At 39.1% G+C, this 22323-nt stretch overlaps 1 protein-coding gene across 1 annotated transcript in view; it reads right to left on the minus strand.

The window, feature by feature from the left end:
* The window catches only part of LOC101478973 (dynein axonemal heavy chain 5), a 90081-nt gene that overhangs the window by 41475 nt on the left and 26283 nt on the right, over nucleotides 1-22323 (minus strand). Inside the window, exons 40-56 of the mRNA XM_076890643.1 lie at nucleotides 22042-22265; nucleotides 21397-21595; nucleotides 21136-21308; nucleotides 20668-20798; nucleotides 18824-18977; nucleotides 14532-14799; nucleotides 14203-14326; nucleotides 12278-12385; nucleotides 11990-12104; nucleotides 11183-11359; nucleotides 8932-9135; nucleotides 8275-8454; nucleotides 5675-5812; nucleotides 3868-4003; nucleotides 3280-3461; nucleotides 1988-2122; nucleotides 549-704 (exon numbers count right to left, since the gene is read on the minus strand). Coding sequence (XP_076746758.1) covers nucleotides 549-704; nucleotides 1988-2122; nucleotides 3280-3461; nucleotides 3868-4003; nucleotides 5675-5812; nucleotides 8275-8454; nucleotides 8932-9135; nucleotides 11183-11359; nucleotides 11990-12104; nucleotides 12278-12385; nucleotides 14203-14326; nucleotides 14532-14799; nucleotides 18824-18977; nucleotides 20668-20798; nucleotides 21136-21308; nucleotides 21397-21595; nucleotides 22042-22265 — 2804 coding nt within the window. The remainder of the gene's footprint in view (nucleotides 1-548; nucleotides 705-1987; nucleotides 2123-3279; nucleotides 3462-3867; nucleotides 4004-5674; nucleotides 5813-8274; nucleotides 8455-8931; nucleotides 9136-11182; nucleotides 11360-11989; nucleotides 12105-12277; nucleotides 12386-14202; nucleotides 14327-14531; nucleotides 14800-18823; nucleotides 18978-20667; nucleotides 20799-21135; nucleotides 21309-21396; nucleotides 21596-22041; nucleotides 22266-22323) is intronic.

Below are 22323 nucleotides of genomic sequence, written 5' to 3' on the forward strand. Positions count from 1 at the left end.
CATATTGAATGTTTGTTTCCCTGAGTATGTCTTAAAATTTTATATTTTATTGTATTTTTTGTTAATGTAGCTTTCAAAACTGTCTGAACACCCAAAGCAGAGTCAAGAGAACCAACTGTGCCTTTTTGACAAGATCTAATGATGCCGACCTTCTATAAAAAACAGCAAAATAAAGGAGGAAATAGTACAATGTACACTGCACAGTGTAAACCCTTTTCCCAGACTTACCAAGTACATTTTAATCTGTCTCAAAAGAATTAATATGATCTAGGAAATGTGGTCTGGCTGCCAATGATACTCATACTTAAAACTCTCTTCTAGTCGACACTACCTGTGCAGTGTCAGCGAGAGAGCTTGTTTTTCTCTGTCTGAGCTAATCAAGCTCTATCAGTCCAGGTGTGACAGCTGGCGTGCCAAGGAGAAGCTGGCAAAGTCTCATCATACTGACCACTAGTCTTTGAACATGCCTGCCAATTTCATACCCTTCTAACTAAAAGTAAAATCTAACACATGGATCTAAGTAGGATTATTTCGTTCTGTGTTGTTACCTTGTAAGTGGAGCCGGTTTTGATGAAGTTTTTCTCAAGTATGTTGTCAAGCGCAGGGTCCAACTCCTCCCCCACATCCTCAATCAAAAGGGGTCGACCAAGAGACAAACTGTCCTCTAGGTGGTTCTTGAAGTACTTGTGATTCAGTGAGGTGATCTGAGATCAGACAAGAAAACACATTTTAAAATGGTAATTGTCTGATTTCAATGTGCAGTTTGGATGACCACCACCACAGAGCCTGATATTGTCCTGAGGATATGAAATAAATGGGCTAAATGTGAGAAGATTTTACAAAACAGACAAAAATACTGATTTTACTGTACGATACAATAACCTTCCTATGTGACCACAGCAGCAATAATATTTGTCTCCAACAGGAGTAGGAGACACATGTGTGGTTTCCTCACTTTTCCTTCAAAGCTACAAAGGTCAGCCTCTATGTGCGGATTCTGACTGTTCAAGCTAACAAAGAATTGCTTTTCAAGTGAGCCATTTTTAGAAAAAAATAAATAAACTTTTTCTAATGATGTGACCTGAAGAAAGGGTTGAAACCTACCGCTGGAGGAAATGTGTCTCCAGGATGCTCATAATGGGATTTCAGAATGCATTCACTCGGCTTAGAGATTGCCCCTAACAGGGTCAGCGACTTTTGCTTAGCTTATTATGTCTGCAGAATTGGTGGTAGTTTTTTTGTGGGGGGTTTTGACATTGTGCTCTGTATACTGGATAGCAGGAAGGACCAAGGGCATTAAAGAATTTAGTACCACAGTTACTAACAAGCAATGATGATCCACAAGGCCAGTAACATTGTGGGGATGGAGCTGCACTCTCTAAATGTGGTGTCAGAGAGAAGGATGTTTTCCAAGATAAGGACAATGCTGGACAATACCTCCCACCCAGTCACAGGAGCACGTTCAGTGAGAGACTGAGATTACCCAAATGCACCACTGAATGACACAGGAAATAATTCCTGCCGGTGGCTCTCTCTCTGTAAAATTCATGAATCTAAACCACCAGTACACACTGCAGTAGTTGCACACACTTATGATCTGCACATCCTATACAGGAATATAAGGGCACTGCAATTTCAGCTTTGTCTATATTCAGTGTTGTCTAATATATTGGGATATTTATAATTGGAGCTATTTTCGTTTATTAGAGCTGTTTTGTTCTATTTTTAAATTAGTATTATTTCATTGGTACTTTAACTTGGTAGTAACTGTTCTTACTTGGAACTGTGAACACACAATTTCCTCTAGGATTCTGATTCTGATATTAGAGGCCACTAAAAATCAAAATGGGCACAGGACATTTGGACTGGTGAAGAAGACTAGGTATAATGCAAAAGTCTGCATGACGGATGGATGAATGGATGCATTCATTTAACTTTTATATGCTTCAGACATTGAAACGAAATTGTAGAAGATAGTTTTGCAAACCTGTAGCTCATTCTTGGCTTCTTTGTTCTTGATCCAGATTTTTCCCTGTGTCTGTGGGTCAATAAGGAGGGGGAAGCGGGCAGCTTTGGTTACAATAATGCCATTGTGAATGGACAGGTCATCATTTGGCAAACCCTGTAAGACACAACATGAATAAATGGTGAGGGTCAATCTTGATGCTTAACAGTATCTCCACCAATGATAAATGGTCCAGCAATCAATGTTTCCTGGGATCCTCGTTTAAAGATAAATAAAAGATATTAGCAGCTACCAGTGCTACCCATCAGCGTTTTAGTAGCACCTATGGTATCAGTTTAAAAATCCTAAATTGTCTGGTTTTCAAGTTATCTGATTTACAAACTGGGCGTCCACACCACCCGGTTGGCGACCCAGCAGACTGACAACAACACCATATCAGCTTTTTACTGCTGAGGGGTAAAAAAAAATATGACTGTTAACATAAACTAACATTTACACAAACGTTAAAACAACTTAAGCTAACAAAAATGTTAGCAATTCTAGTTAGATTCCCATATATTCACAAAACTTATTTCAACTACTAACTACTACATTACTGTTACTACAACCAACAATAATAATAATGACGCTATCAGTTAATTTTTAATTAACCTAATTACCTTATTTTCCGCAGGATTTTAAGGTGCACATAAAATCCTTTAATTTTCTCAAAAATCGACAGTGAGCCTTATGTATGAATTCTGGTTGTGCCGATTTTATGTGGTACACAGCACTCAAAAATCTGTCAAAACATGTTTTAGTACAACTATGTTTTGGTAAGCTACGAAGAATTGATTGTCAGAGCGTTATGACAACCGTAGTCAAGAGCCTTGCGGAACAATCTGGGTCCAAAACTCCGTCAGTTTCAGGACAGGTCCCAAAGTCGAACAAACAGTGCGACATCACAGAGAGTTAACTGTCTAAATTCTTTCACATTTAATAAAATGATCAGCGTTGCTGATTTACCAGGTGTAACGATTACGTTTAACATACAGGCATCCATGAAAACAGAATTTATAAGATTATAGTTATAGGTTAGATTAGAGTTATAGGTTAGCAGGAAGTTAGCTCGCTAGTTTCCGTCTAAACATGATATACCATGTTATGACTGAGAGATTTCTGAAAAAAATTAAAACATACAGCTCTGCTATGGCTTCCAGCATAAATGAAGACAGAAAACTAAACAGCAGTGATGCTTGTAGGGTTACTGGGTTGGGCTAGCTGGTGGCATTAATATGTAAAAACATCTTTAATTAGCAAAATAGATCACTGACCTGAAGGTTCCATTCACTAACTGTGGGCGCATCAATGAGCAGTTCAGTCAGATTGAGGTTGTTACCAAACGGGATGTAACGTTGCTTCAGCTCTCGCTGCCAGTCGTTCAGCAGAAGGTTACGAAACTCCTGATTGAAAGGTCCTGAGTAAGAAAGAAAGGCTGTGGCCAGAAGAACATCACCTGGAACAGGAACAAGCGTTGTTACGTGTACATACTTATCAGTACACATCAGTGTATCAGTTACATATTAATCAGATGTGGCACTGCCTATGCACTGAAATGAGAACATGCCTAAATATTAGTGGGGTAATTTTAAAAGTGCAAGAAATTCCATGTCAAACAGTAGCATCACGACCATCCCGCTGATAAATTAAAAACATTAGCATACAATAACGACATGACAGATTAAGGTTATAACTCCAAGTATAACTGCATCATCAGACAGAGATTTTTCACTTCACTGCACATTATTTATCCACAGAACATTTCCCATATCACACAAAGAACTTCATATTATTATGATAGATATTTGTTATTATGTTGCAGAGGCTAACTCTATGTTTTTGAAACCTGCTGTGAAACCCACCCACGAGCCGTTTGGTTTGGACAGCAAACTCTTTGCTCTGTTCCGTCCATCTCTCCTTCTCGCCAGCGAGACCGCTGATGAGACTGGACGCTGTCTGCATCTTGTGTCTGCAGCGCTCAGCATCCTCCAGCAGCGTCTGATGGGAAAGGGGCCCGCAAACAGGTCAGTAGGTTGATGTGTCTATTTAGCCTTGTGTGTCTGTCCAAGTGTGTCTGCCTCTATCCAAGTCTTATTCCACCATCTGCACATTCGTGGATTAAACCCCTAAAAGCTCATCTCTGTTCATCAGAATTACATACCCATCATCATTATCTAACTTAGTACGCATGAATCTAAGAATATTTGCCTCTTCCCTCAGCTGCTCACCAGCGAACTGCCCCTCACTGCATGCGCAAGCCACACTTTAGGTTTTTTTGCTTGACAGAGAGGGACACAGTGCCCTTCCACACTGCTGAAGTGTGTGCTTTGTTAAGCAGGAGAGAAAAACCGAGGGCTTCTTCTGTAAATCAAGAGGACTATAAAGGAGAGGTGGTGCTGTTCCAACAGGTCACAGGAGAGAAGAAGTAGTGTGATGTGTCAGGAACACAGTGACTTGGGCAAAATAAAGAAAATGCTGGGTGTTAAATCTGTGATTACAAACAAAGCATACAAATGCAGACAGATTAACACGTCCTGGGAAGCTTGTATTGCCCCAAGCTATTGTTGTTAATGTTATCTTCACTTTATCTGTCTTCTTTTGCTTTCCAGGACTCATTTTTAAAAAAATATATTTTACCACTTTATAAAGGGGAAATATTGAAAAAGGCATGTGGCCTGTGCTATGAAGCAGAATTTCATCTTATCCTGGTACTTTCAGGGCTAACCCTGAGTTTTTTGTATTATGAAGGTGGTTTACTTCTTACCGAGTTATATCACCATGGTAAATTATGCTGCAAATCTAACTTGCCTTTTAAACATAATTGAATTAAACACTTGATTACAGTCCATCAGATTCTGTTTAGATCATCAGTATCTTAATGACTGAGCTATGATATTTTTAAGCATGTCTGTTTCCTTCCCATGAGCCTAGTGTTCCCAGTCTTCATCCAGAGAGCCATCTAGATTTCCAGTTCTTTTTCTGTTTTTTGCCTTTTATTGTTTAGTTATGGACTTCGACTGCATTCCTAATAAAGCTTGCTTTCTGTTTTACATCGAGACTTTGGTCTTCACTTGGAGCCACTCCTGTCCATCATCAACACCAAATGCCTTTGCAACGAGCCTTTCAGTCTCACTTTTAGCCCTGGAAGATGAACAGTCTCTGCATCTTAATCATGACATTATAACCTGTTCCCGTCCTGGTCTCTTAATCAGGGAGTCTTGATTCACTTGCTGTTCCATTAAGATGTTACATTTCACATCACAAAGTGTACTGAACATGGGAAAACACAGACCAGATGCTCTCACAGACCTCCACAGAGGATTAACCGGTGTTACTCAGTCACTTCAGTAACTAAGGTTCAGTCCTTTTTTTCCTTTTAGCCAGGCTGTCACAGATCTTATGGTACATTTGTCATACTGTACATACTGCAGTTTATAATAATATTGTTATTACATCAGTGGCACATTGATATTCTCAAAAAACATTTTGCTTTCTTGAAGAACGTGGGAAAAAATATCATGTAACAAATAATAAACACAGTTTATCCCCTATAGTAATTGTTGCACTTTCAAATAAAAGATAAAAGGTATTAAATTCCTATATCAGGAGCAACACACAGGTTTTGTGTACTGAACTAAATTACAGTTGTGTTTTGATGAAGTTGCTGACCTGTTTCTCCATCATTGCTTTCTCATATTCCCCCTGTACCACATCAAGCTCTGCCTGCTTGGCGTCTAGCTCAGCCTGAGCTTTCTGAAGGTCCGCATTAGCTATGGTCAGACGATTCTCCTGCACGGCCAAGTTAGCCTAGAAAAAACAGAGAAAAACAATGAAAGAGTGTGGAGGGGAGAGCTGTGATGGTTTGTTTGTTTGCTTTGTTTTTTGCACATTAAAAGCTTCAGGTAAAAAACAGAGAAAAAGTCATTAAATAGTTAAATGGTTAGTGGGATGCCAGTTTATCTCACAGCATGCGCAACCCACAAAGATTAAATGCAGCAGCCAGCGTTCAACTCTAACCCATGGCCTCAGTTACCAGTGTGCTATCTAATAGAGGCAGAAATGTCTGAAAATGGTTAGTAAGATATTTTAGAAGAATGGACATAAACACTGAAAGAAAGAGTTTGAAGATGACAGAAGTAAGCAAAAAGATAGTTTGTGTATAGAGCTAGGGTTGTAGAGAAAGAAAAGAAAATCCCGTCTCATCTTTCTGCATGTCTGTCCATTCGACTGTATCTCTGTATCCAGCTTAAAGGGAAAACACCACTGGGCTCGAAACCAGAAAATCTGTTTTGTAGGCTGTGCTCCACAAAAGGTCAAAATAAAACAACAGTGCCGAGGGATGTGTATATATGTAGCTGTGTGTGAGTGTGTTTGGAGGGGGATTAGGGAAACAAAGTGGAAAGGAGGAAAAAGAAATTGGTGGCTAGAGCAAAAAGAATAGAATGCAGTTAAGAAAAGAGAGAGGTGTTGAATGAGAACTAACAAGGGTGACAGCAACAGATGTCATCATCAGGCAACATTTCCAAAAGCATAAATGTACACTGTAAATGCCTTTAAATGACTATGACCCATCAGACATTCACAGCAGCTTGTATTTACTTGTAGTTAACCGAGTGGGTGATTCTTCAGAAGAATTTTGCCTTTTGTGTTGGTGAAAGCACATGTTACAGCCATGGGTCACCTCGCTCTTTCATCTGGCGTGATTAGCCCTGTCTGTTTTGTATGCTTATTAGCATGTGCAAGCCCCTGTTAATGATTGGTGCCTGGACTTGTCTCTCATCCTGCCTCCTGGCCTGCTCTGCGTTCTCTCACGAATGACTGGACAGTTGCCCCGGTGCAGTGGTTCAACTGGAATACAGCACTAATCACAGCAGCCGCTTTAAAAGAGCTGCCACTTTGCTATTCAGGACAGTGTGAACAACGTGCCATGCTGTGTTTCCTGATTGGCATGAACTAAAGGTTGCTTGTTAGCTAGTTTTGTATTGTTTGTAGCTAACAGGCTTCTGCAAGCAACTCTGTGTAGTGCTTCTCATGATTCTGTAACCTCTTCCGTTGACCAAGCTCGGCACACTCATCCAACTAGAGACACTCAGTTTAGAGGGTGACTAGTTAAGTAAGTTTGTCCCTTTAAAAAATGATAAGTAAAAGAGAGATTAGTTGAAGTAAAGTTCAGTTGCTTCTGGTTAGAAAGCGGTCATTGGCACTGTCTGGCATCTTTATATCCACTTTTCCATTGTGCTTAGACTACATTATCTCTAAACATATTTTCTAAATTTCTATATTTTTTTGACCAAATAATTTTCTGTTTTGGAAGAATTAACTGCTGAATAAGGTAAGGCTGAATATTAACACTTTAGAAACGTTCTAACATTGAAAATGTTAGCTCTGTATTCTCTACTAAGTCATAAGTCCTTTTTCCCCAAAAACAGCCACAGATCAAGAAAATGTTTGATTTAAAGGTCAATCATGGATGCAATACACCGTTTTTCTTTTTGTTAAACACTTTACTTTGCCTTTAGTGGCTGATTTTGCTGATCCATTTAGTTGTCAAAAATGGCACACACAAAAAAATGACAAAAATAAAGATTTAGTATGTTTGTATTTTATCTCTGGGGTAAGCATGAAGGTGAGAGAAGGCTCAGCTGGTAAGCTTTTAGCTTACACAACTTGTGATGCTGTGCAGTAATAATCAAGACTTTGCACATATTTTCTGCAGATATCAGATCTGGGTGTGTGGATTTAATAATTCATAATTAATAATTGAATAATTCACAGGGATTCCAGTGACATAAAGCAAATAAATAGTGCAGCCTGCTGCATAAATAAGCAGTCTTTGAGCACAAGGAGTCTGAGGAAATCCATTTTCAGGCTTGTATCACAAGATTAAAAACGTAAGCCTTGAAAATCTGAGATGCACCCAATGTTTATAATCAGTGGATAAATACTTCTGAATTTTGCTGCACTTCAAACTTCTACCATCAGCAAATTATTGCTGCTGCAGTGTGGAAATGTGCCTTTTTGTGCTTTTGTGGCTTGTGGTTTTTCTACAGAATGAAATGTTTCATATTCATCAGATTGGGAGAATAGTCCAAAAAGTGTGTGTGTGTCCCTAATGTTACACATTTTAGGAGGTGTTTCATAATACATATTTGTAAGGGTGAGTTTAACTTACAGATGCCAATTGGTAGTCAGTGGAATAGTAGATTATTCAGTTCACTTTCTGCTTTTCTGAGGAAGCACTCTACTAGATCTGCAATAATGTTTGTTACCTTCAAGGGCAAGACCTCCTTGTTGATGGAAAAGAAGGAAGCCATGGCTTTGGTCCAGGATGCTATGCCAGCTACATTGCCACACACCCTCTTGGCTGTTTCGATGTTGTAGTCAGGCATTTCGAAATAAGGCTGCAGGAGCTCCACAGTTTCCCTATTAATGCTGTCCTTGGGGAATTGCTTCAGGAGGGGAAAAGAGGCAGAAAAAACAGAATGAGTATGCGGCGGTTTAATCTGGGACTTATTTCAGCCTGTGCATTTAGACAAATGCTGAAAATGCAAAGCTATACAAAACCAGAGAAAATGAAAAAATACATACTGAAAGGGACAAAGACAGAAAATAGAGCATGTACTCAATTGAGACCAAAATTGCATCAGGATGAAAAAAAAACTATTTAAATCAGGGCATCAATGGGTTATGTTTAAAATAAAAGGTGTTTACAAATAAATATTTTAATAAGACATGAACCACTTTTATGGAAGTGCAGAGACTAAACTCTTAAGAGTCTAAGTTTAGCCCTTTCTATTATGTAGAATGTAGCTTTCATTCATGTTAAACATGGCAAATAACACAAAGCATAAATCCTGAATCATGTGTTGAGATAATATGAGCACTTCAGTCTTAACTATATACAAATTAAATAAATGTTACTGCACCTGCAGACTGCCCAGGAAGTTTCCAGCAGTCATGAGTTTTAATGACTCCTGCCATGAAGGAGTGTTGCAGTTCTTCTCTGGGTCAACTTTCACAGGGTTGACCTTCCTCTGGAAGAGCAGCAGCACGCAGTCCATGATCCGCATGATGAGGTGAGGGGGGCGACCGAGTGTCCGTACTGTGGCAATATCCGACGGTTTAATTGTCTATGTGGGCAAAGAGGACAAACGGAGAGCGGGAGAATTTAGAACAGTCATTTACTGTATGGCATGACCCCGATGGGAGAGCTGGAAACATGTGACAAGTAAGTCGAGTAAGGATTTGACGCCAGCAAACTGGACAAACGCAGAGCATGTTAGGAGACGATTAGAGCAGCGCGTTACTATGACGAGAACAAAGGATAAATCATTTGTTTCTCATTACCGTGTTCAAAGAAGAGACAGATACATTAATGAGGATTATACCTAATTCTCCAGTTTCAGAATATAAAAGCAGAGGAGGTGTGCAGAGGGAAACAACACGACGACTGTAAGTATAAACTGTGGCAGAATGAGAGGAGTTCAGGAGAGGGTGACACAGGATTTCCTCCAGGGACTGATTAAAACAAGAGACAGCAGACCAGTAAAGAAAATGTTCCTGTGAGAACTGTTCGGCTGCTTTACTCTCTTCTTATCTTTTCTTGTTTTGCACTTCCCATTTCTGTTCTCTCTTCCTTGCTCCATTTCCACTCAGTGCAAGCCTGAATTTCCCACTAGAGTGTCAGCCACCAGACAGTCTGGGTTATCATGTACTTCTACTTTCACTAGCCTATATCCTCTATTCTCCTACAGCTTCTTATGAAAATCTCTCACTAAGCCCATTGTTACAAAATAAAATCATCACTCCAGTTCAGCAAGAACTACAAAAACTAAACCATTTTATGCTTTACTGTCATCATTAATCCACTGTAACTATTAGCAAATCAGCTCCTTTTGTATGACAAGGAAATGTTATAGAATGGTACCGTTACCTTGAGTTTGCACACACACAAACTCGGTCCTTTTAAAGGCTGGGTGAATATCCAAATTAATCAGGAAACAGAACCGGTCGGTGAATATTTTAATGTGACAGTGTGGTATGAAAAGCCTGAAGAAAGGAAACATGAATTCCTTCAACTCCTCTGCCACTAAAACTGATGTTCTTGAATAAGTTAGAAAATATCTTTTACTTTAATCTCGCTATACTGCAGAACACCAGCAACATTAGGAAGAGTCTTGGGTTGTCTGTTTAGAAATCCGAGGTTTCTATATGCAGTTGCACGATAACATTTTTTTAATGAGGGAATTGCCACAGGAGCTCTGCATGCAACCATCTACCCAGGAGGACAGCTTTAATTACAATGCAGCTAGAGGCACCAGACGACCATACTAAGTTTAGACACACCAGGACAGTAAAGCTGCAGGCAGAAACATTCATACAGCTTCACACATTAAGTCACAGAGGGCTTTAAGTGGCACCCTGAAGCAATACATAGTAAAAGAGCAGGAGAAATCTAAATTGGGTAAATGTAAGTCACACATTAAAGCACAAAAAGACTGCCCTCACTTTTTTAAATATTCAAGTTATATTGTAGGGTTAGATCATGAAGGCAAAAGCAAATATGCTTTGCTTTACTGGATCAAACATGCTTACATTCACCCCCCTAAAGCTGTGACACAGGAAAAACTCTGCTTATGAGTGAAATAATCTAATAGCTACAAGACTCGTGGTGTCTACAAGATGAACTTTGATGACTCTGGTGATCTCCCGCCTTTTTTCACTGGCACTAACATTAGGGTGACATTTGGTTCATGAAATCCAGTTCAGACAACGATGTCACGTTGCTGTTGAATGATTAATTGCAATCATTTTTCCAGCACATTTTGTAATCTTCAGATCATTTTAATTTGTCTCGTTAAGTGATTTATGATCAACTACCTGCAAAACTAATTATCCTATAATACACCCCCCGGTCCAACACACACACGCACACACACACACTCACACTCACCGCCAATGTGGTACTCAAAAAAAAAATACTCAGGTTTAACATTTAAACTGAAATGGTTCGTATAGCATGTTGTGAATCTCTAGCATGGCTATAGGCTCTGAGTGATTTAAAAGAAAACAAACAAACAAACAAACAAACAAAAAAGACGTCTGAACGTAGATATGTCTACTTGAGAAATTTAAGTCTGGAGGGAAGCCTTGGAGGCATGTTTCAACATCCCATACCTGCAGCGCAGCCTCTGCCTCCTCGAGAGCTGGCCGGGCAGCTTCGAGTTTCTCCTCAGCGATGGCCTTGTCAGCTGAAATGCTGTCCACAATGGCCTGCGCCTTGTCCTTCACCTTTTGTACCTCTACCTTCACTCGCTCTGCTGCCTGGGCTTTTACTGTCACCTCCTTCAACACCTGCACAAGAAAACAAACACACATTATAAGTGACAGAGAAATGATTTGAAGCTGGGAGACTTTCTCAGCTGAGAAAAGATCGTAAGTGTGGTTAAGTAGAAAACAGAATGCTCAATCCAATGGGAGACGGCAGATCTGAGCATTTGTAACACTGAAGAGGCTCTACCTGATATAGAGGTCTCTGTATAACAAGAGTGAGTGTTCACGAATGGAGGGAAAAAAAGAGACGGCTTAAACTGCTTCACTTATGCTGAAGCATGACTGTAAAAAATACACATTCGTCCCATTAAACATCTATTTGTCTTATTTCTCTCACTGCAAGAGGGTAATTTTACGCAACAATACAATATTCCCCAAACAATCACTGGAAAGCCTGATTCCCAGCAACGGACACAATAAACACTTCATCTCTTCATTCTGTGTTCACTTTCTTATTAATGCATGAAACTTTATATTAGTGTCTAATACAAACTAGCATGTATCCATTCAATTCTGTTGATTAGTTCATAGACCGTGTTGCTGTTTTAATAAAAATGCAACTAAAAAGCCAGCTGAAGCATTCTGTATGCTTGTTGAACCTTAAACCCACACACATACAAATAAAAATCCCCTCCCTGCCTACAAACGTACCATATCAGCCTTGTCATTGGCAATCTGTAGCTCCTTCTCTTTCACCTCCAGTTCTTTGCTGAGAGCTGCCACTGACACCGATGCCTCCTTCAGCTTTTGGAGACCAGTATTCATCCTGAAGAGGAGAAATTTTGAATACAGTTGATCAAGTCAAATATGATTACAGCAAACTTGTTGCTTCTGTGTACTGTCTGTCTACTATCTGGGTTTCTGTTTGCTTAAATGGCAACACAACTTGCATATGTTATCATTTGCACAACATTGTTGAACTCATTTTGAACAATTTACCTGTTGGCCAAAGTCTGAACTTCAGACCTCTTTTCTTTATAGATGGTTTTGTAGCCTTGAATGAAGGATAAATAAGACTTGGGTGTGACATGGGTGGAGCGTCGGTATCTAAATTCAAACAAATTGGGTTACATTAATACTGCAACATGCTAAATATTATGACAATCATCATGCGTTGCAGACACACATAAAACAATCTTCACATATATGCATATAATCTTCAAACACACATATATATATATACATATATATTAGGGGTGCAACGATATTCGTATCGATATTGAACCGTTCGATACAGTGCTTTCGGTTCGGTACGCATATGTATCGAACAATACAACATTTGTAATTTATTTTATCAACTTTCCTTCTGACGATGCTGTCTGTGTGGAGCGCTCAGTGAATCTGCGTTCGACTACTCCGCCTAGGCTGCACTGTCGAGCGCAGATCCACTGAGCGCTCCACACAGACAGCATTGTCAGAAGGAAGAGCGCAGGGCAAGCTAGCGAGACAGAAGTTAAGCTCTCCTTGCAACATGGCAAATTGAACCTCCCCCACCCTCATTCAGATCTGGCGTTTGGAATTATTTTGGTTTTCATGTGACGTATGACCCTGAAGGTAAGCGCGTCATGGACTAAAGTAAAACAGTATGTTGGATGTGCCACGCAATGCTCAATTACATGGGTGGGAGCTAGTGTGTTAGCGCAGTTAGTTCGTTAACGTGTTGGCCGTCTAGCCCCATGCACGGGGCTATCAGGGGTAGCTCGTTAACGGAGATTTGCCGTGTTGTGGCGTTAAGGTCATTTTAACGAGATTAACCTGAAAGCACTAGTGGGAACACAACGAATATGACTGCACATTTACGCCGACATCATCCTAGTGCAAAGACAAAAACAACAAGCATGCTACTAACTTTAGCCGAGTTATTTAGACAGCTGTTAGCACATGATTCTCCTTATGCTGCTGAGAATATAGCCCAGAAGAAGCGGATAGCATAGCTTTTATTTTGGAAAGAGGCATTTCTCTGTAATAAACTCTCTTTTCCAAAGATGAGTGATTCCTCAATCAGATACAGGGCTCGCAATATCGCTAGCCCGACGTCCTGGGGCTAGCGATTTTTTTCAGACGGGCTACCCTGCCCGTCGGGCTATTGTAGGAAGGAAAAATATATGTCAATGCTTTTGCATTCTTTCAGAAATGTAGCTGGGTAATTATGTCATTGGCATCGGTGAGCCACTGTCAATATGTGACATATTGAAATCGCGTTTGAATTTGCGCTTGTTTTTTTGCTTTCACTTTGCAATCTTGCGAACTGTGTATAGAGAGCGACAGCACTGATCTGTGAGTGATGATAATTTGTGCACCAATTCCTCTGACATCGTCTTATTAATCGTTAGCTTACTATGCAAACATGACAAGTGAAATGTCCCGCAGCAAGCTTAAACATGTGAGAGGTTGATCGCGCAGAGAATCGCTGAGCTTATGTGAGTGTGTGTATAAAAGCATTTCAGTTCTGCTGAGCCAAATAAGACAGGTCAGGGTGAAGAAGTGACAGCCAAAGAAAAGCTTACCACAAAACGGAGAAGTTATGACAAATGAGACTATAAGGCAAAAAGAAAGTGCAGCTTTATGGTTTCATGGACAAAAGAATTTCTGTGGCTGCAATATGACGAGCTAAATAACCAGGGCTGCACATAAGTGGTCCGCAGGTGCGCATTTGCTGTCAAAATAAAAAACACGCACAAGGGTTAGGGTTAAATTTAAAAACTGTACTTTTGAGTTAAAATATATATTTATAATTTTAATAAATGACAAATTAAAAAGGCATGAACATTTTTTTGTATCGAAAAAATATCAAACCGTGACACCAAAGTATCGAACCGAACCGTGAATTTTGTGTATCGTTGCACCCCTAATATGTACTGTACCTCTGGAAGTAGTCCACACATTTCTCCGCTACACCATCCTGGAAGGAGCCCATGCACTGAACTACCTCACATTTAACCTGGGCTGAGCAGTCTATGTCATAAACAGACAGGAAGTGCTCTGAAACTGAAGGACAGGAAGAAACGAGACAGGACATTATTAACTGAAGAAAAACCTCAGAGAGCGCAAAGAAAGTCGATATCTTGTATTCATATAACAGCATCCACTTTGAAATAAACAGAGTATAACATGTACCGCATACATTTTTGAAAAGAAATGCGAGCACCAGACAGGTCACATTTGTGAAAATAAAACTGTGTGTTAAAAATACCTGCAACCAGTGCATCTTTGGGCCAGCGGCTGAACCAGTCCATGGTGCAACCAGAGATCAGCGCCGGAAACTTCAACGCTCGGTTCCGGAACTTCTCCCCAACAGGGGAAAAGCACAGAATGACGTGGAGATTATGTCGAACTCGTGACATGAAGTAATCGTACAGGTTTCCGTTGGTTGGAGGTCGCCGGGGAAACTCTCGCTTCATGACAGGGATGAGATCATTGAGGATATCATCTATTTCGTCACGGGCAAACAAGTTGGACACCTGAAGGCAGAAACATGCAGTTGTGTCTCTGATATCACAATACTGACGGACCTAACCATAGTTCGCTCGTTTAACACTTTTCTTAATTTCGGCTGTCGTCTCTTACAACTCATGGCCGCAGCGTTTTTTAGCTGATGAGCTGATGGAGCTCCGATGTGTCTCATCCTCCCCTGCAGCCATTCCCAAGCCACACCCCGCCACAATCCATGTACCTGTACTGCTGTGTATTTTAAAGCTCAAACATTTCTACTCCGATAATAGTGCCAACCAAATCTTTTACAGAGTAATTTTTCAATCTGATCTGATCAAAGATTTCCCATACAGAGATCTAGCAGTTGCAGCTTTTAAATGCAGTGATTAGCACTGTCACCTCACAGGAAGGCTGTGGGTGCAAACCTTGGACGTTCTCTTCAAATACAATGGCTTCCTCCCACAGTCCAAAGACATGAATGTTAGAAACATTCATGTATTTCCCTACACAATACTGTGTTTTATTGACCATTTTTTAACATTATTTTAATTGGATCTTCTTCTTCCTCACACTTCACAATAGTTGTCACTTCTTCTTACCTCAACCTCTTTCCTTAGCAATTTCAGTAGAAGTGTATATTGGTTGGCTGATGAACTAAATGTATGTGACTGCTGGCAAAAAATCTTGAAATGGTGAGTTTTAAAACAGCTTGCTGGGTGGGTACAAGTTTAACCAAGTGGATGAAGGTACGAGATTCACTGTTTAAATGTTTTAAGCTGAGTCATTTCTCCAAATCCCCAGTTTCCATTAGAGAGAACATGTAACTCAGATTTAAGAAAGTGAAACAGTGTCATGGGGGACTATGTGGTGTTGTGGTAAGTGTCCCTAACCATCTGTTACTCTCACAAAAAAACAATATCACGATAACAGCTTGCTTTTCCTTTTTGTTTCTCATCTCTGTCACTTTCTCTCACACAGTAAAGAAAAGAAGACAAAAAGATGGGAAAATAAATAATTGAAAGAAGGGAAAACAAGTGGGAAACTAACAGGGAAAAAGCAACTGCATGGCTCTTATCATGGTGTTCCCATAGTGTTAAATGTCAAATCCAATGATATCCACTGACTTCGAACAGTGTAAGAGCTTCAGCTTGGTGAGTGCTGGTAAACCTCACTGGAAGCTTAATACTTGTCACATGAATTGATCTGACTTCTGACCTCTTTTATTAAGTGACTTCCCGAATAACAAAATGTAAATATACGGAGTTCAAAATAAGGGCTTTGAAAGTTGTCTAAATATCCTGTGGTGGCAAAAATTCATACAACCCCTCCCAACTGTGTAAACAAACATGGAGAGGAGGAGAAAAGATGAGAAGGAAAGGGAAGAGAAAATATAACCATCGAGTAGAGAGAAGACAGTAAGAAATGTGCATAAGAACTAGCGGGGAAAAAAATCAAAGGGCAGGACAAAGATGAAAACAAAATTCTGGGAGTGGAGAAAGAGTCTTTCAGCAGATGTAATGAAGAATGCTGTAGTACACAGAGGTGTACTTGTATGTGATTGTCCATTATAGTTTCATTTCATTACAAATATCAAAGAGAAAATAACTGCAACTCGGTCATAATGGTGAGGAAAATACACTTTTAAAATTGCACTGAACTGATACGACTCGTGCTCTCTTAAGATTGCATTCATGAAATGTTTACTGCACTCAAAGCGGAATGCAGTGCTAAAACAAAATGTTGTCTTCTAACATGCTTCTTTATCCTGCTCTTTTCCTTATCTTCTCACACAGGCCTCAAAGGTTTTTCATGTTAAAATAGAGTCCTTTCTCCCAAATGTCACCAAGTAATTGCTTGTTGAGGACTATTGGGATTCTCTTTAATATTTTAAGGGTTTGACCTCACAATTTGAAGCACTTTGAGTAGACTTGTGTTGTAAACTGATGATTTTTAAACAAAACTAAATTAAGCTGACTTGAAGTGAATATACACAGCTATCTGAGCGAGTACAACAGTTTGTAGGTTTTCCAAAACTATGTGTGACTGTTAAATAGCTGGTGCCAGTGCTTTCATAAAAAGATAATATGTGAATCAGACAATTATAGTTGTGCCAAAGAATTCATAAATTGTACAATTTTCTAATAAACACCACCTCTAAGTCCACCTCTCCAGTAACTATAAAGCAATTCAAAGGCAAATTACAAAAATATAAATATAAAATGCATGCAATATAAAACATTAAGTTTGTAAAGCATGCAAAGAAAAGCTGCAGAACAAAGACACCAATGGATTGAAAACTTGCTTAAGGAAGCACCAAGTAGCTTTCTGTACTGTAGTGCCTTACAGACCAATTACAGTAACATTATCTAATATAAAATATCAGTATGAGTCATTCAGATGGACTATCAGACAATGAGACTCCAACCTCTTACTTAAACTTGGAACCATATATTTTTCAACACCAACACTAACTGAGCTCTGTAAACAGTTTTATAAACAGTTAAAGTTTTATGGCAGGCTTACATTTCAGACTTTATGATATAATTTTAGGGGATGAACACAAAACTTGCATTAAGTGTTGAGGAATTTTAGCCATTTAGCAGAAAAGTCAATGAAAAGTCAGTCAGTCTTTGTCCAAACCCATCTAGAAAAGCAAGAGTAGCTTTGGAAAAAAACATTTTAGAGAATATATAACTATGGTAAACCTGTATAATAAAGACAGGAAATAAAAGGTATGGATAACATTTTGAATGCCTTATGAACAGAGACTGAAGTGGCCCAGAATAATCTAAAAGGCCATTTCAGCACCTTCAGCTAATGAGCAATAAAATTTAACAGAATGCGCATTGGTGTCGCTTCCAGTGACGGCATGATACGGCTCAGTACATAATAAGAATAATTACATTTTCTGCTTAAGCTCTCAGCACATTCCATATTTCATTCTTGACCCTGTGATGGCTTTATGGTGCTGATATTATTAAAGTTACTAGCGCTAGCTAGAGGCTGTACTTTAGCCTGTTGTGCTACAGAACAGGAGTTTGAATAAATAGAGTAACTCGTTTTGTTTTGTCTTTTTTTTTTTTTTTTAAATAAAGGTGGGTAATTTCGAGTAACTTTTCACATAATTCAACAAATATCAGAAAACACACAAACTATGTCTGCGCATTTTGCCCCAAAATTCATTTTAGAGTTTTTAAATCAGACATGATGAGTTGCTGACTTGTGTTTTTGGTGAAACATCTTGCAAAACAAACTGAAGTATTCTCCTTTATATTATTCAAAAGTTCCATATAAATACTGCACTAGGCAGTTTGGTACAGTTTAGTGCAGGCTATGCCAGTTACTTTCAAACACTGTGTTGAAGTTAATAGTGACACACTAAGTTGGACTGGTACGGAGCAAGCTGTAGTGTTCATGGTCAATATTAGGCTGCGTCAAGTGTAGCATACATGAATTTCTATTTAAGAAGATGATGAAGATTAGATTCATCTCCCCAAATTCCATCTTTTATACTACCTTTAAAATATCTTGGGGTTAGAAATCGGCCATATAGCTTGTGAAACATGTGCTTATATCTTGTTGACTTCACTTAGCTAAATCCACAAAGAGAAATGGATATCATGGTAGCAACATCACATGGCAGCTTATCAAATAAGACTCTACTAGTGGCTCAAAACAAGTTAGAATGCAACTTATATCTAAGTAACTGTTTCCCCAAGCTATAACTCCTGATTACAAACCATAGGATATACTGTAATATCACCTGAAAAACAACAACAGAGCCAATGCAGTCCATGCACATGCACAGCACTGGATCACTACTGTCTATTAATGATATAAAAGAAGTAGAAACAACCAGATGCCTTTTTAAAGATACCTTAACCTCTCATTGATTATTTAATTTAAAACTATACAACTTTCAAACACTGCACACTGCATATTCTCTTGTTGTTCTGGTCTCACAGCCTTAACTGTGACCCACATTAAGTAGAGGATTACATTACTATGAATACGGATTATTTGGAATCTTTTCTCCTTGTGTGTGCTGCTGACCTCTCCAGATGACAGCACATTATTCATGTACTCCAAGAAGGACTCGTCTTTTATTTCGTTGTCAGTAAAGATGAAGCTGATGCCTTTTCCATGCTGGCCAGCTGTTCTGTACAAACTCTTCAGGTCATCCATCAGGTTGGATGTATTGTATGAGCTGGAAAAGAAAAGCATAAAATAAATATGCACACCCTTTCTTCACTAATAACTAATTTTACAGCTTCTAAAAATCATCCATACGTAGTTAAATGCAATCAAAAAGTGCAGCAGCAGAAAACTAGATCGCATAAAAACTTTAATTCATCTATTTATGTGCCAATTTGCATGAAATTTCTCATGAGATTGAAGCTCAAACTACATTTATTGGTGAGAGCGGTTTAAAAAAAAAAGTGTCGGCGCCCCAGTTTGAGGCTTGGACGATGAAAGTGAAGCACATCTTAGCTTGAAAGTTCACCTGCTTTAGTGTGTGAATGTCAAATTTATTGAATTATAAAGAGGCAGATGAAAAATAAGTTAGAGGGAAAATGGAAGAAGCTGCAAATTGGAGATATTAACTGCATAAACAACATGAGAGAGAAACCACAGATTACTTTCATCTGGTTCTTTAATGATTATCAGTGAGATGAGATACTCCATCCTGTAGTTAATAAGAAATTATAACAACAGCCCTAAGTGGCTGGGAGTTACGCTGTGACTGCCAGACTAGATACGCATTGCTGGTTATTAAAAATAAACACACCTGTTCCCAACTCAACCCAGCAAAAGTGATGAGTTGACCAGTTTGTAAAAGAAGAAATAATATTTGAGGACAAAATAATGGCAGTTTGAGAACAATGAAGCTAGTTAAGCAAGATACAGGTAAAGAGTAACCTCTCCACTCAAGGGAGAAAAGCTGCTTAAGTGAAAAGTAACATTGTGTCAGCCATAAGGATAAAGAGCCCGGACACAGACAGCATGACTACTAGCCACTCAGGGCTGCTGTGATGATAGAAATGCTTCTTTATATGCAGTCTAGTGTGCTTCTAAGAATCCACTGCAGCATATATACCAAAATAAATGCTTTTAAAAAATCTCTAGTAGGAATAATAGTGTTAGGATAACAAAGTTTAAAAGAAATTGTGTACATTAAAGCAACAAGAAAGTCTAAGTTACTGTACAGACAGAGGGAGAGAAAGAGAGTAAATTGGGTTTGCATGAAATAAGAGAACTATCTGTACTGGATGTGCATCTGAAAATCAGTTTTATGTGTGTATCAGAGAGAGCAGATGAAAAAGAAGGAAGGGGACACACAATAGAGGTATCCGTTTTCACCAGGGATAGCTGTGAAGCTAAGAGGACAAACATGTGGTTCATTAATATTAATAGGAAACATTAAAATCTGTTTGGCGAACAAACCGGTGGAAAGTGTGACAATAAATGAATGTAGGGACTGAAGGAGGAAACTACTTGACAGGTTTGGAAGCACGAGTTAGTGATGGTGAGTTAGTATGTTAGTGAAGCCAGAGCTTCTGAGATATCATATAATTAGTATGATATCTGTACCTCTAATGAGAATATACTAGCTGCTGGGCCTGAGAGCTGATAATGCAGAATGTTTCTCATCAGTGACAAAGGTTCTGAGTTTAATGGTTTGATTATAGATGATTATATGATTAATGATTAGATTATAACTAAATCTAACGATTATAAAACAACTTTAGTTTGACATGTTTTGTGAAGAAATTACTCAGAAAAGGAAATCTGACAATGAAAGGTGTTACTACCACTCCACAATCCAATCCTTAGGAGGTTTACAACTTACACTACATCATTAATAATATTAATATTAATATTTGCCAGCACACTACCGTGTGAGCGTGATCTGGAAGATCTTGTATCCAGCTATGAACGAGGCCAATCTGGTCAGGCTCTGTTTGCCAGAACCCCCAACCCCCACCAGCAGGGCATTACCTCCCGGTGTTCGGATTATCCTCGACACCTACAAATACACACAGAGCTAGAGTCAAATAAGCATGTTTAGATTTGCAGTAAGTTGTAGGCAACAAAAGAAAATAGCAAGCAAAGTAGGAATACATTAAAAAGATAAAGTAGGAATCTGTGTCTGAGTGCAAATGTCTGGGAGTGAGCAACTGTTTGTGAACGCTCCACAATTTATACTCCTTGAAGTAAAACTGTTAGGATATTCCTTGGGCTTTAAGGTGGTCTGAAAACATTAATGGAGGACTTTGAAATGTAAAAACCCTGACTGATGAAAACGTTAGGAAGTGTAGATTATTTTGGTTGGCACAAACACGACAAAAAACTCTTTAGAGTACCTTGACCAAATGTATCATAGCATCCTGAAAGAAGACCATATCCATGCCAGTACCCCTAATACTTTCATTGTAATGGCTTAGGAACATGTTCAGACGGTCCTTTAAAGTCTCAAATGATTCAATAGGCTCGTACACTTTGGGCAAATCAAAGTCTGAGTCTTCTGGTTCTTCCCCTGTGAGGAAAAAAATGAAAGCAGGTCACAAAACTGAGAAAATCTCTTAAATATATATATATTTCAATATAGTCAGACTCAGTAGTACCTGTGGCCTCAGGGGCATCTCGCAAGAAGTCAACAAAATATCTTTCTGCTACATAGTCCACCATATTCTTGTGCTCTTCACCAAGATGTTCTTCCACCAGCTTTGCCAGAGCCTGGTCAAACCACTCCACATCATCAGGCATCGTGAATCGATCCGCTATCACACGCTTGCACTCATGTTTCCAAAGTGCCATCAACGTCTGGAAAATATATGTTACGTTATTTTTCTGTTAGACAGAAGGTAATTAGCTACATGGAATAAAGTAATAATAATAAGTAATAACAAAGTAATGACTGGTAATAGGTAAAAGCACTGGGGTAGCTTAGTTACTGCAAAACTGTATTACTAGTGTATTATTTGACTTAGGATTTTTAATGTGAAGTCAGACTGTCAGCCGATATTTTTAACCTAGTTATTTTTGACCTCAGCAAGCCTCCTGTGACAGCTCTTGCCACTCAGTTTCATACTGCTGCCACTTCCCCTGTTTGTCACTTACTCAGTCATGCATATTTGTCCTTGGAAAAATCCTGCATGTGTGACCAAAAAAAATGTTTCTCCAGTGGAAATCTCAACATGTTCTCAAGTTTTTCTTAACTACTTGTCATGTTAGAAATGAGGTAATTAAGCATGCAAAATACATCTCACCTGGACAGAGGTGACAACTTCAGCATTGGTGCTGAGCATGCCTTGCCAGATCCTGGAGAGATCCCTCAGGTGAAAGATGTAGTGGAACTTTGCAGGAGTCGGAAGCATCTTGACCTTAGTCAGCTGCCAGAGACGACGCGTGAGGGAAACCAAACGAGGTACAGTGCTCTGGACCTCCTCGCTAAAACCACGTCCTGTGTAAAAGTGGCCCTCACCGATCACGCCTGTGTCATAAAGTCGATGTTTAGAAAAGTTATATATTTTTTTCCAAAGTAAAGGATA

This window comes from Maylandia zebra, linkage group LG12 (assembly GCF_041146795.1).
Source record: "Maylandia zebra isolate NMK-2024a linkage group LG12, Mzebra_GT3a, whole genome shotgun sequence".
Classification (NCBI taxonomy): Eukaryota; Metazoa; Chordata; class Actinopteri; order Cichliformes; family Cichlidae; genus Maylandia; species Maylandia zebra.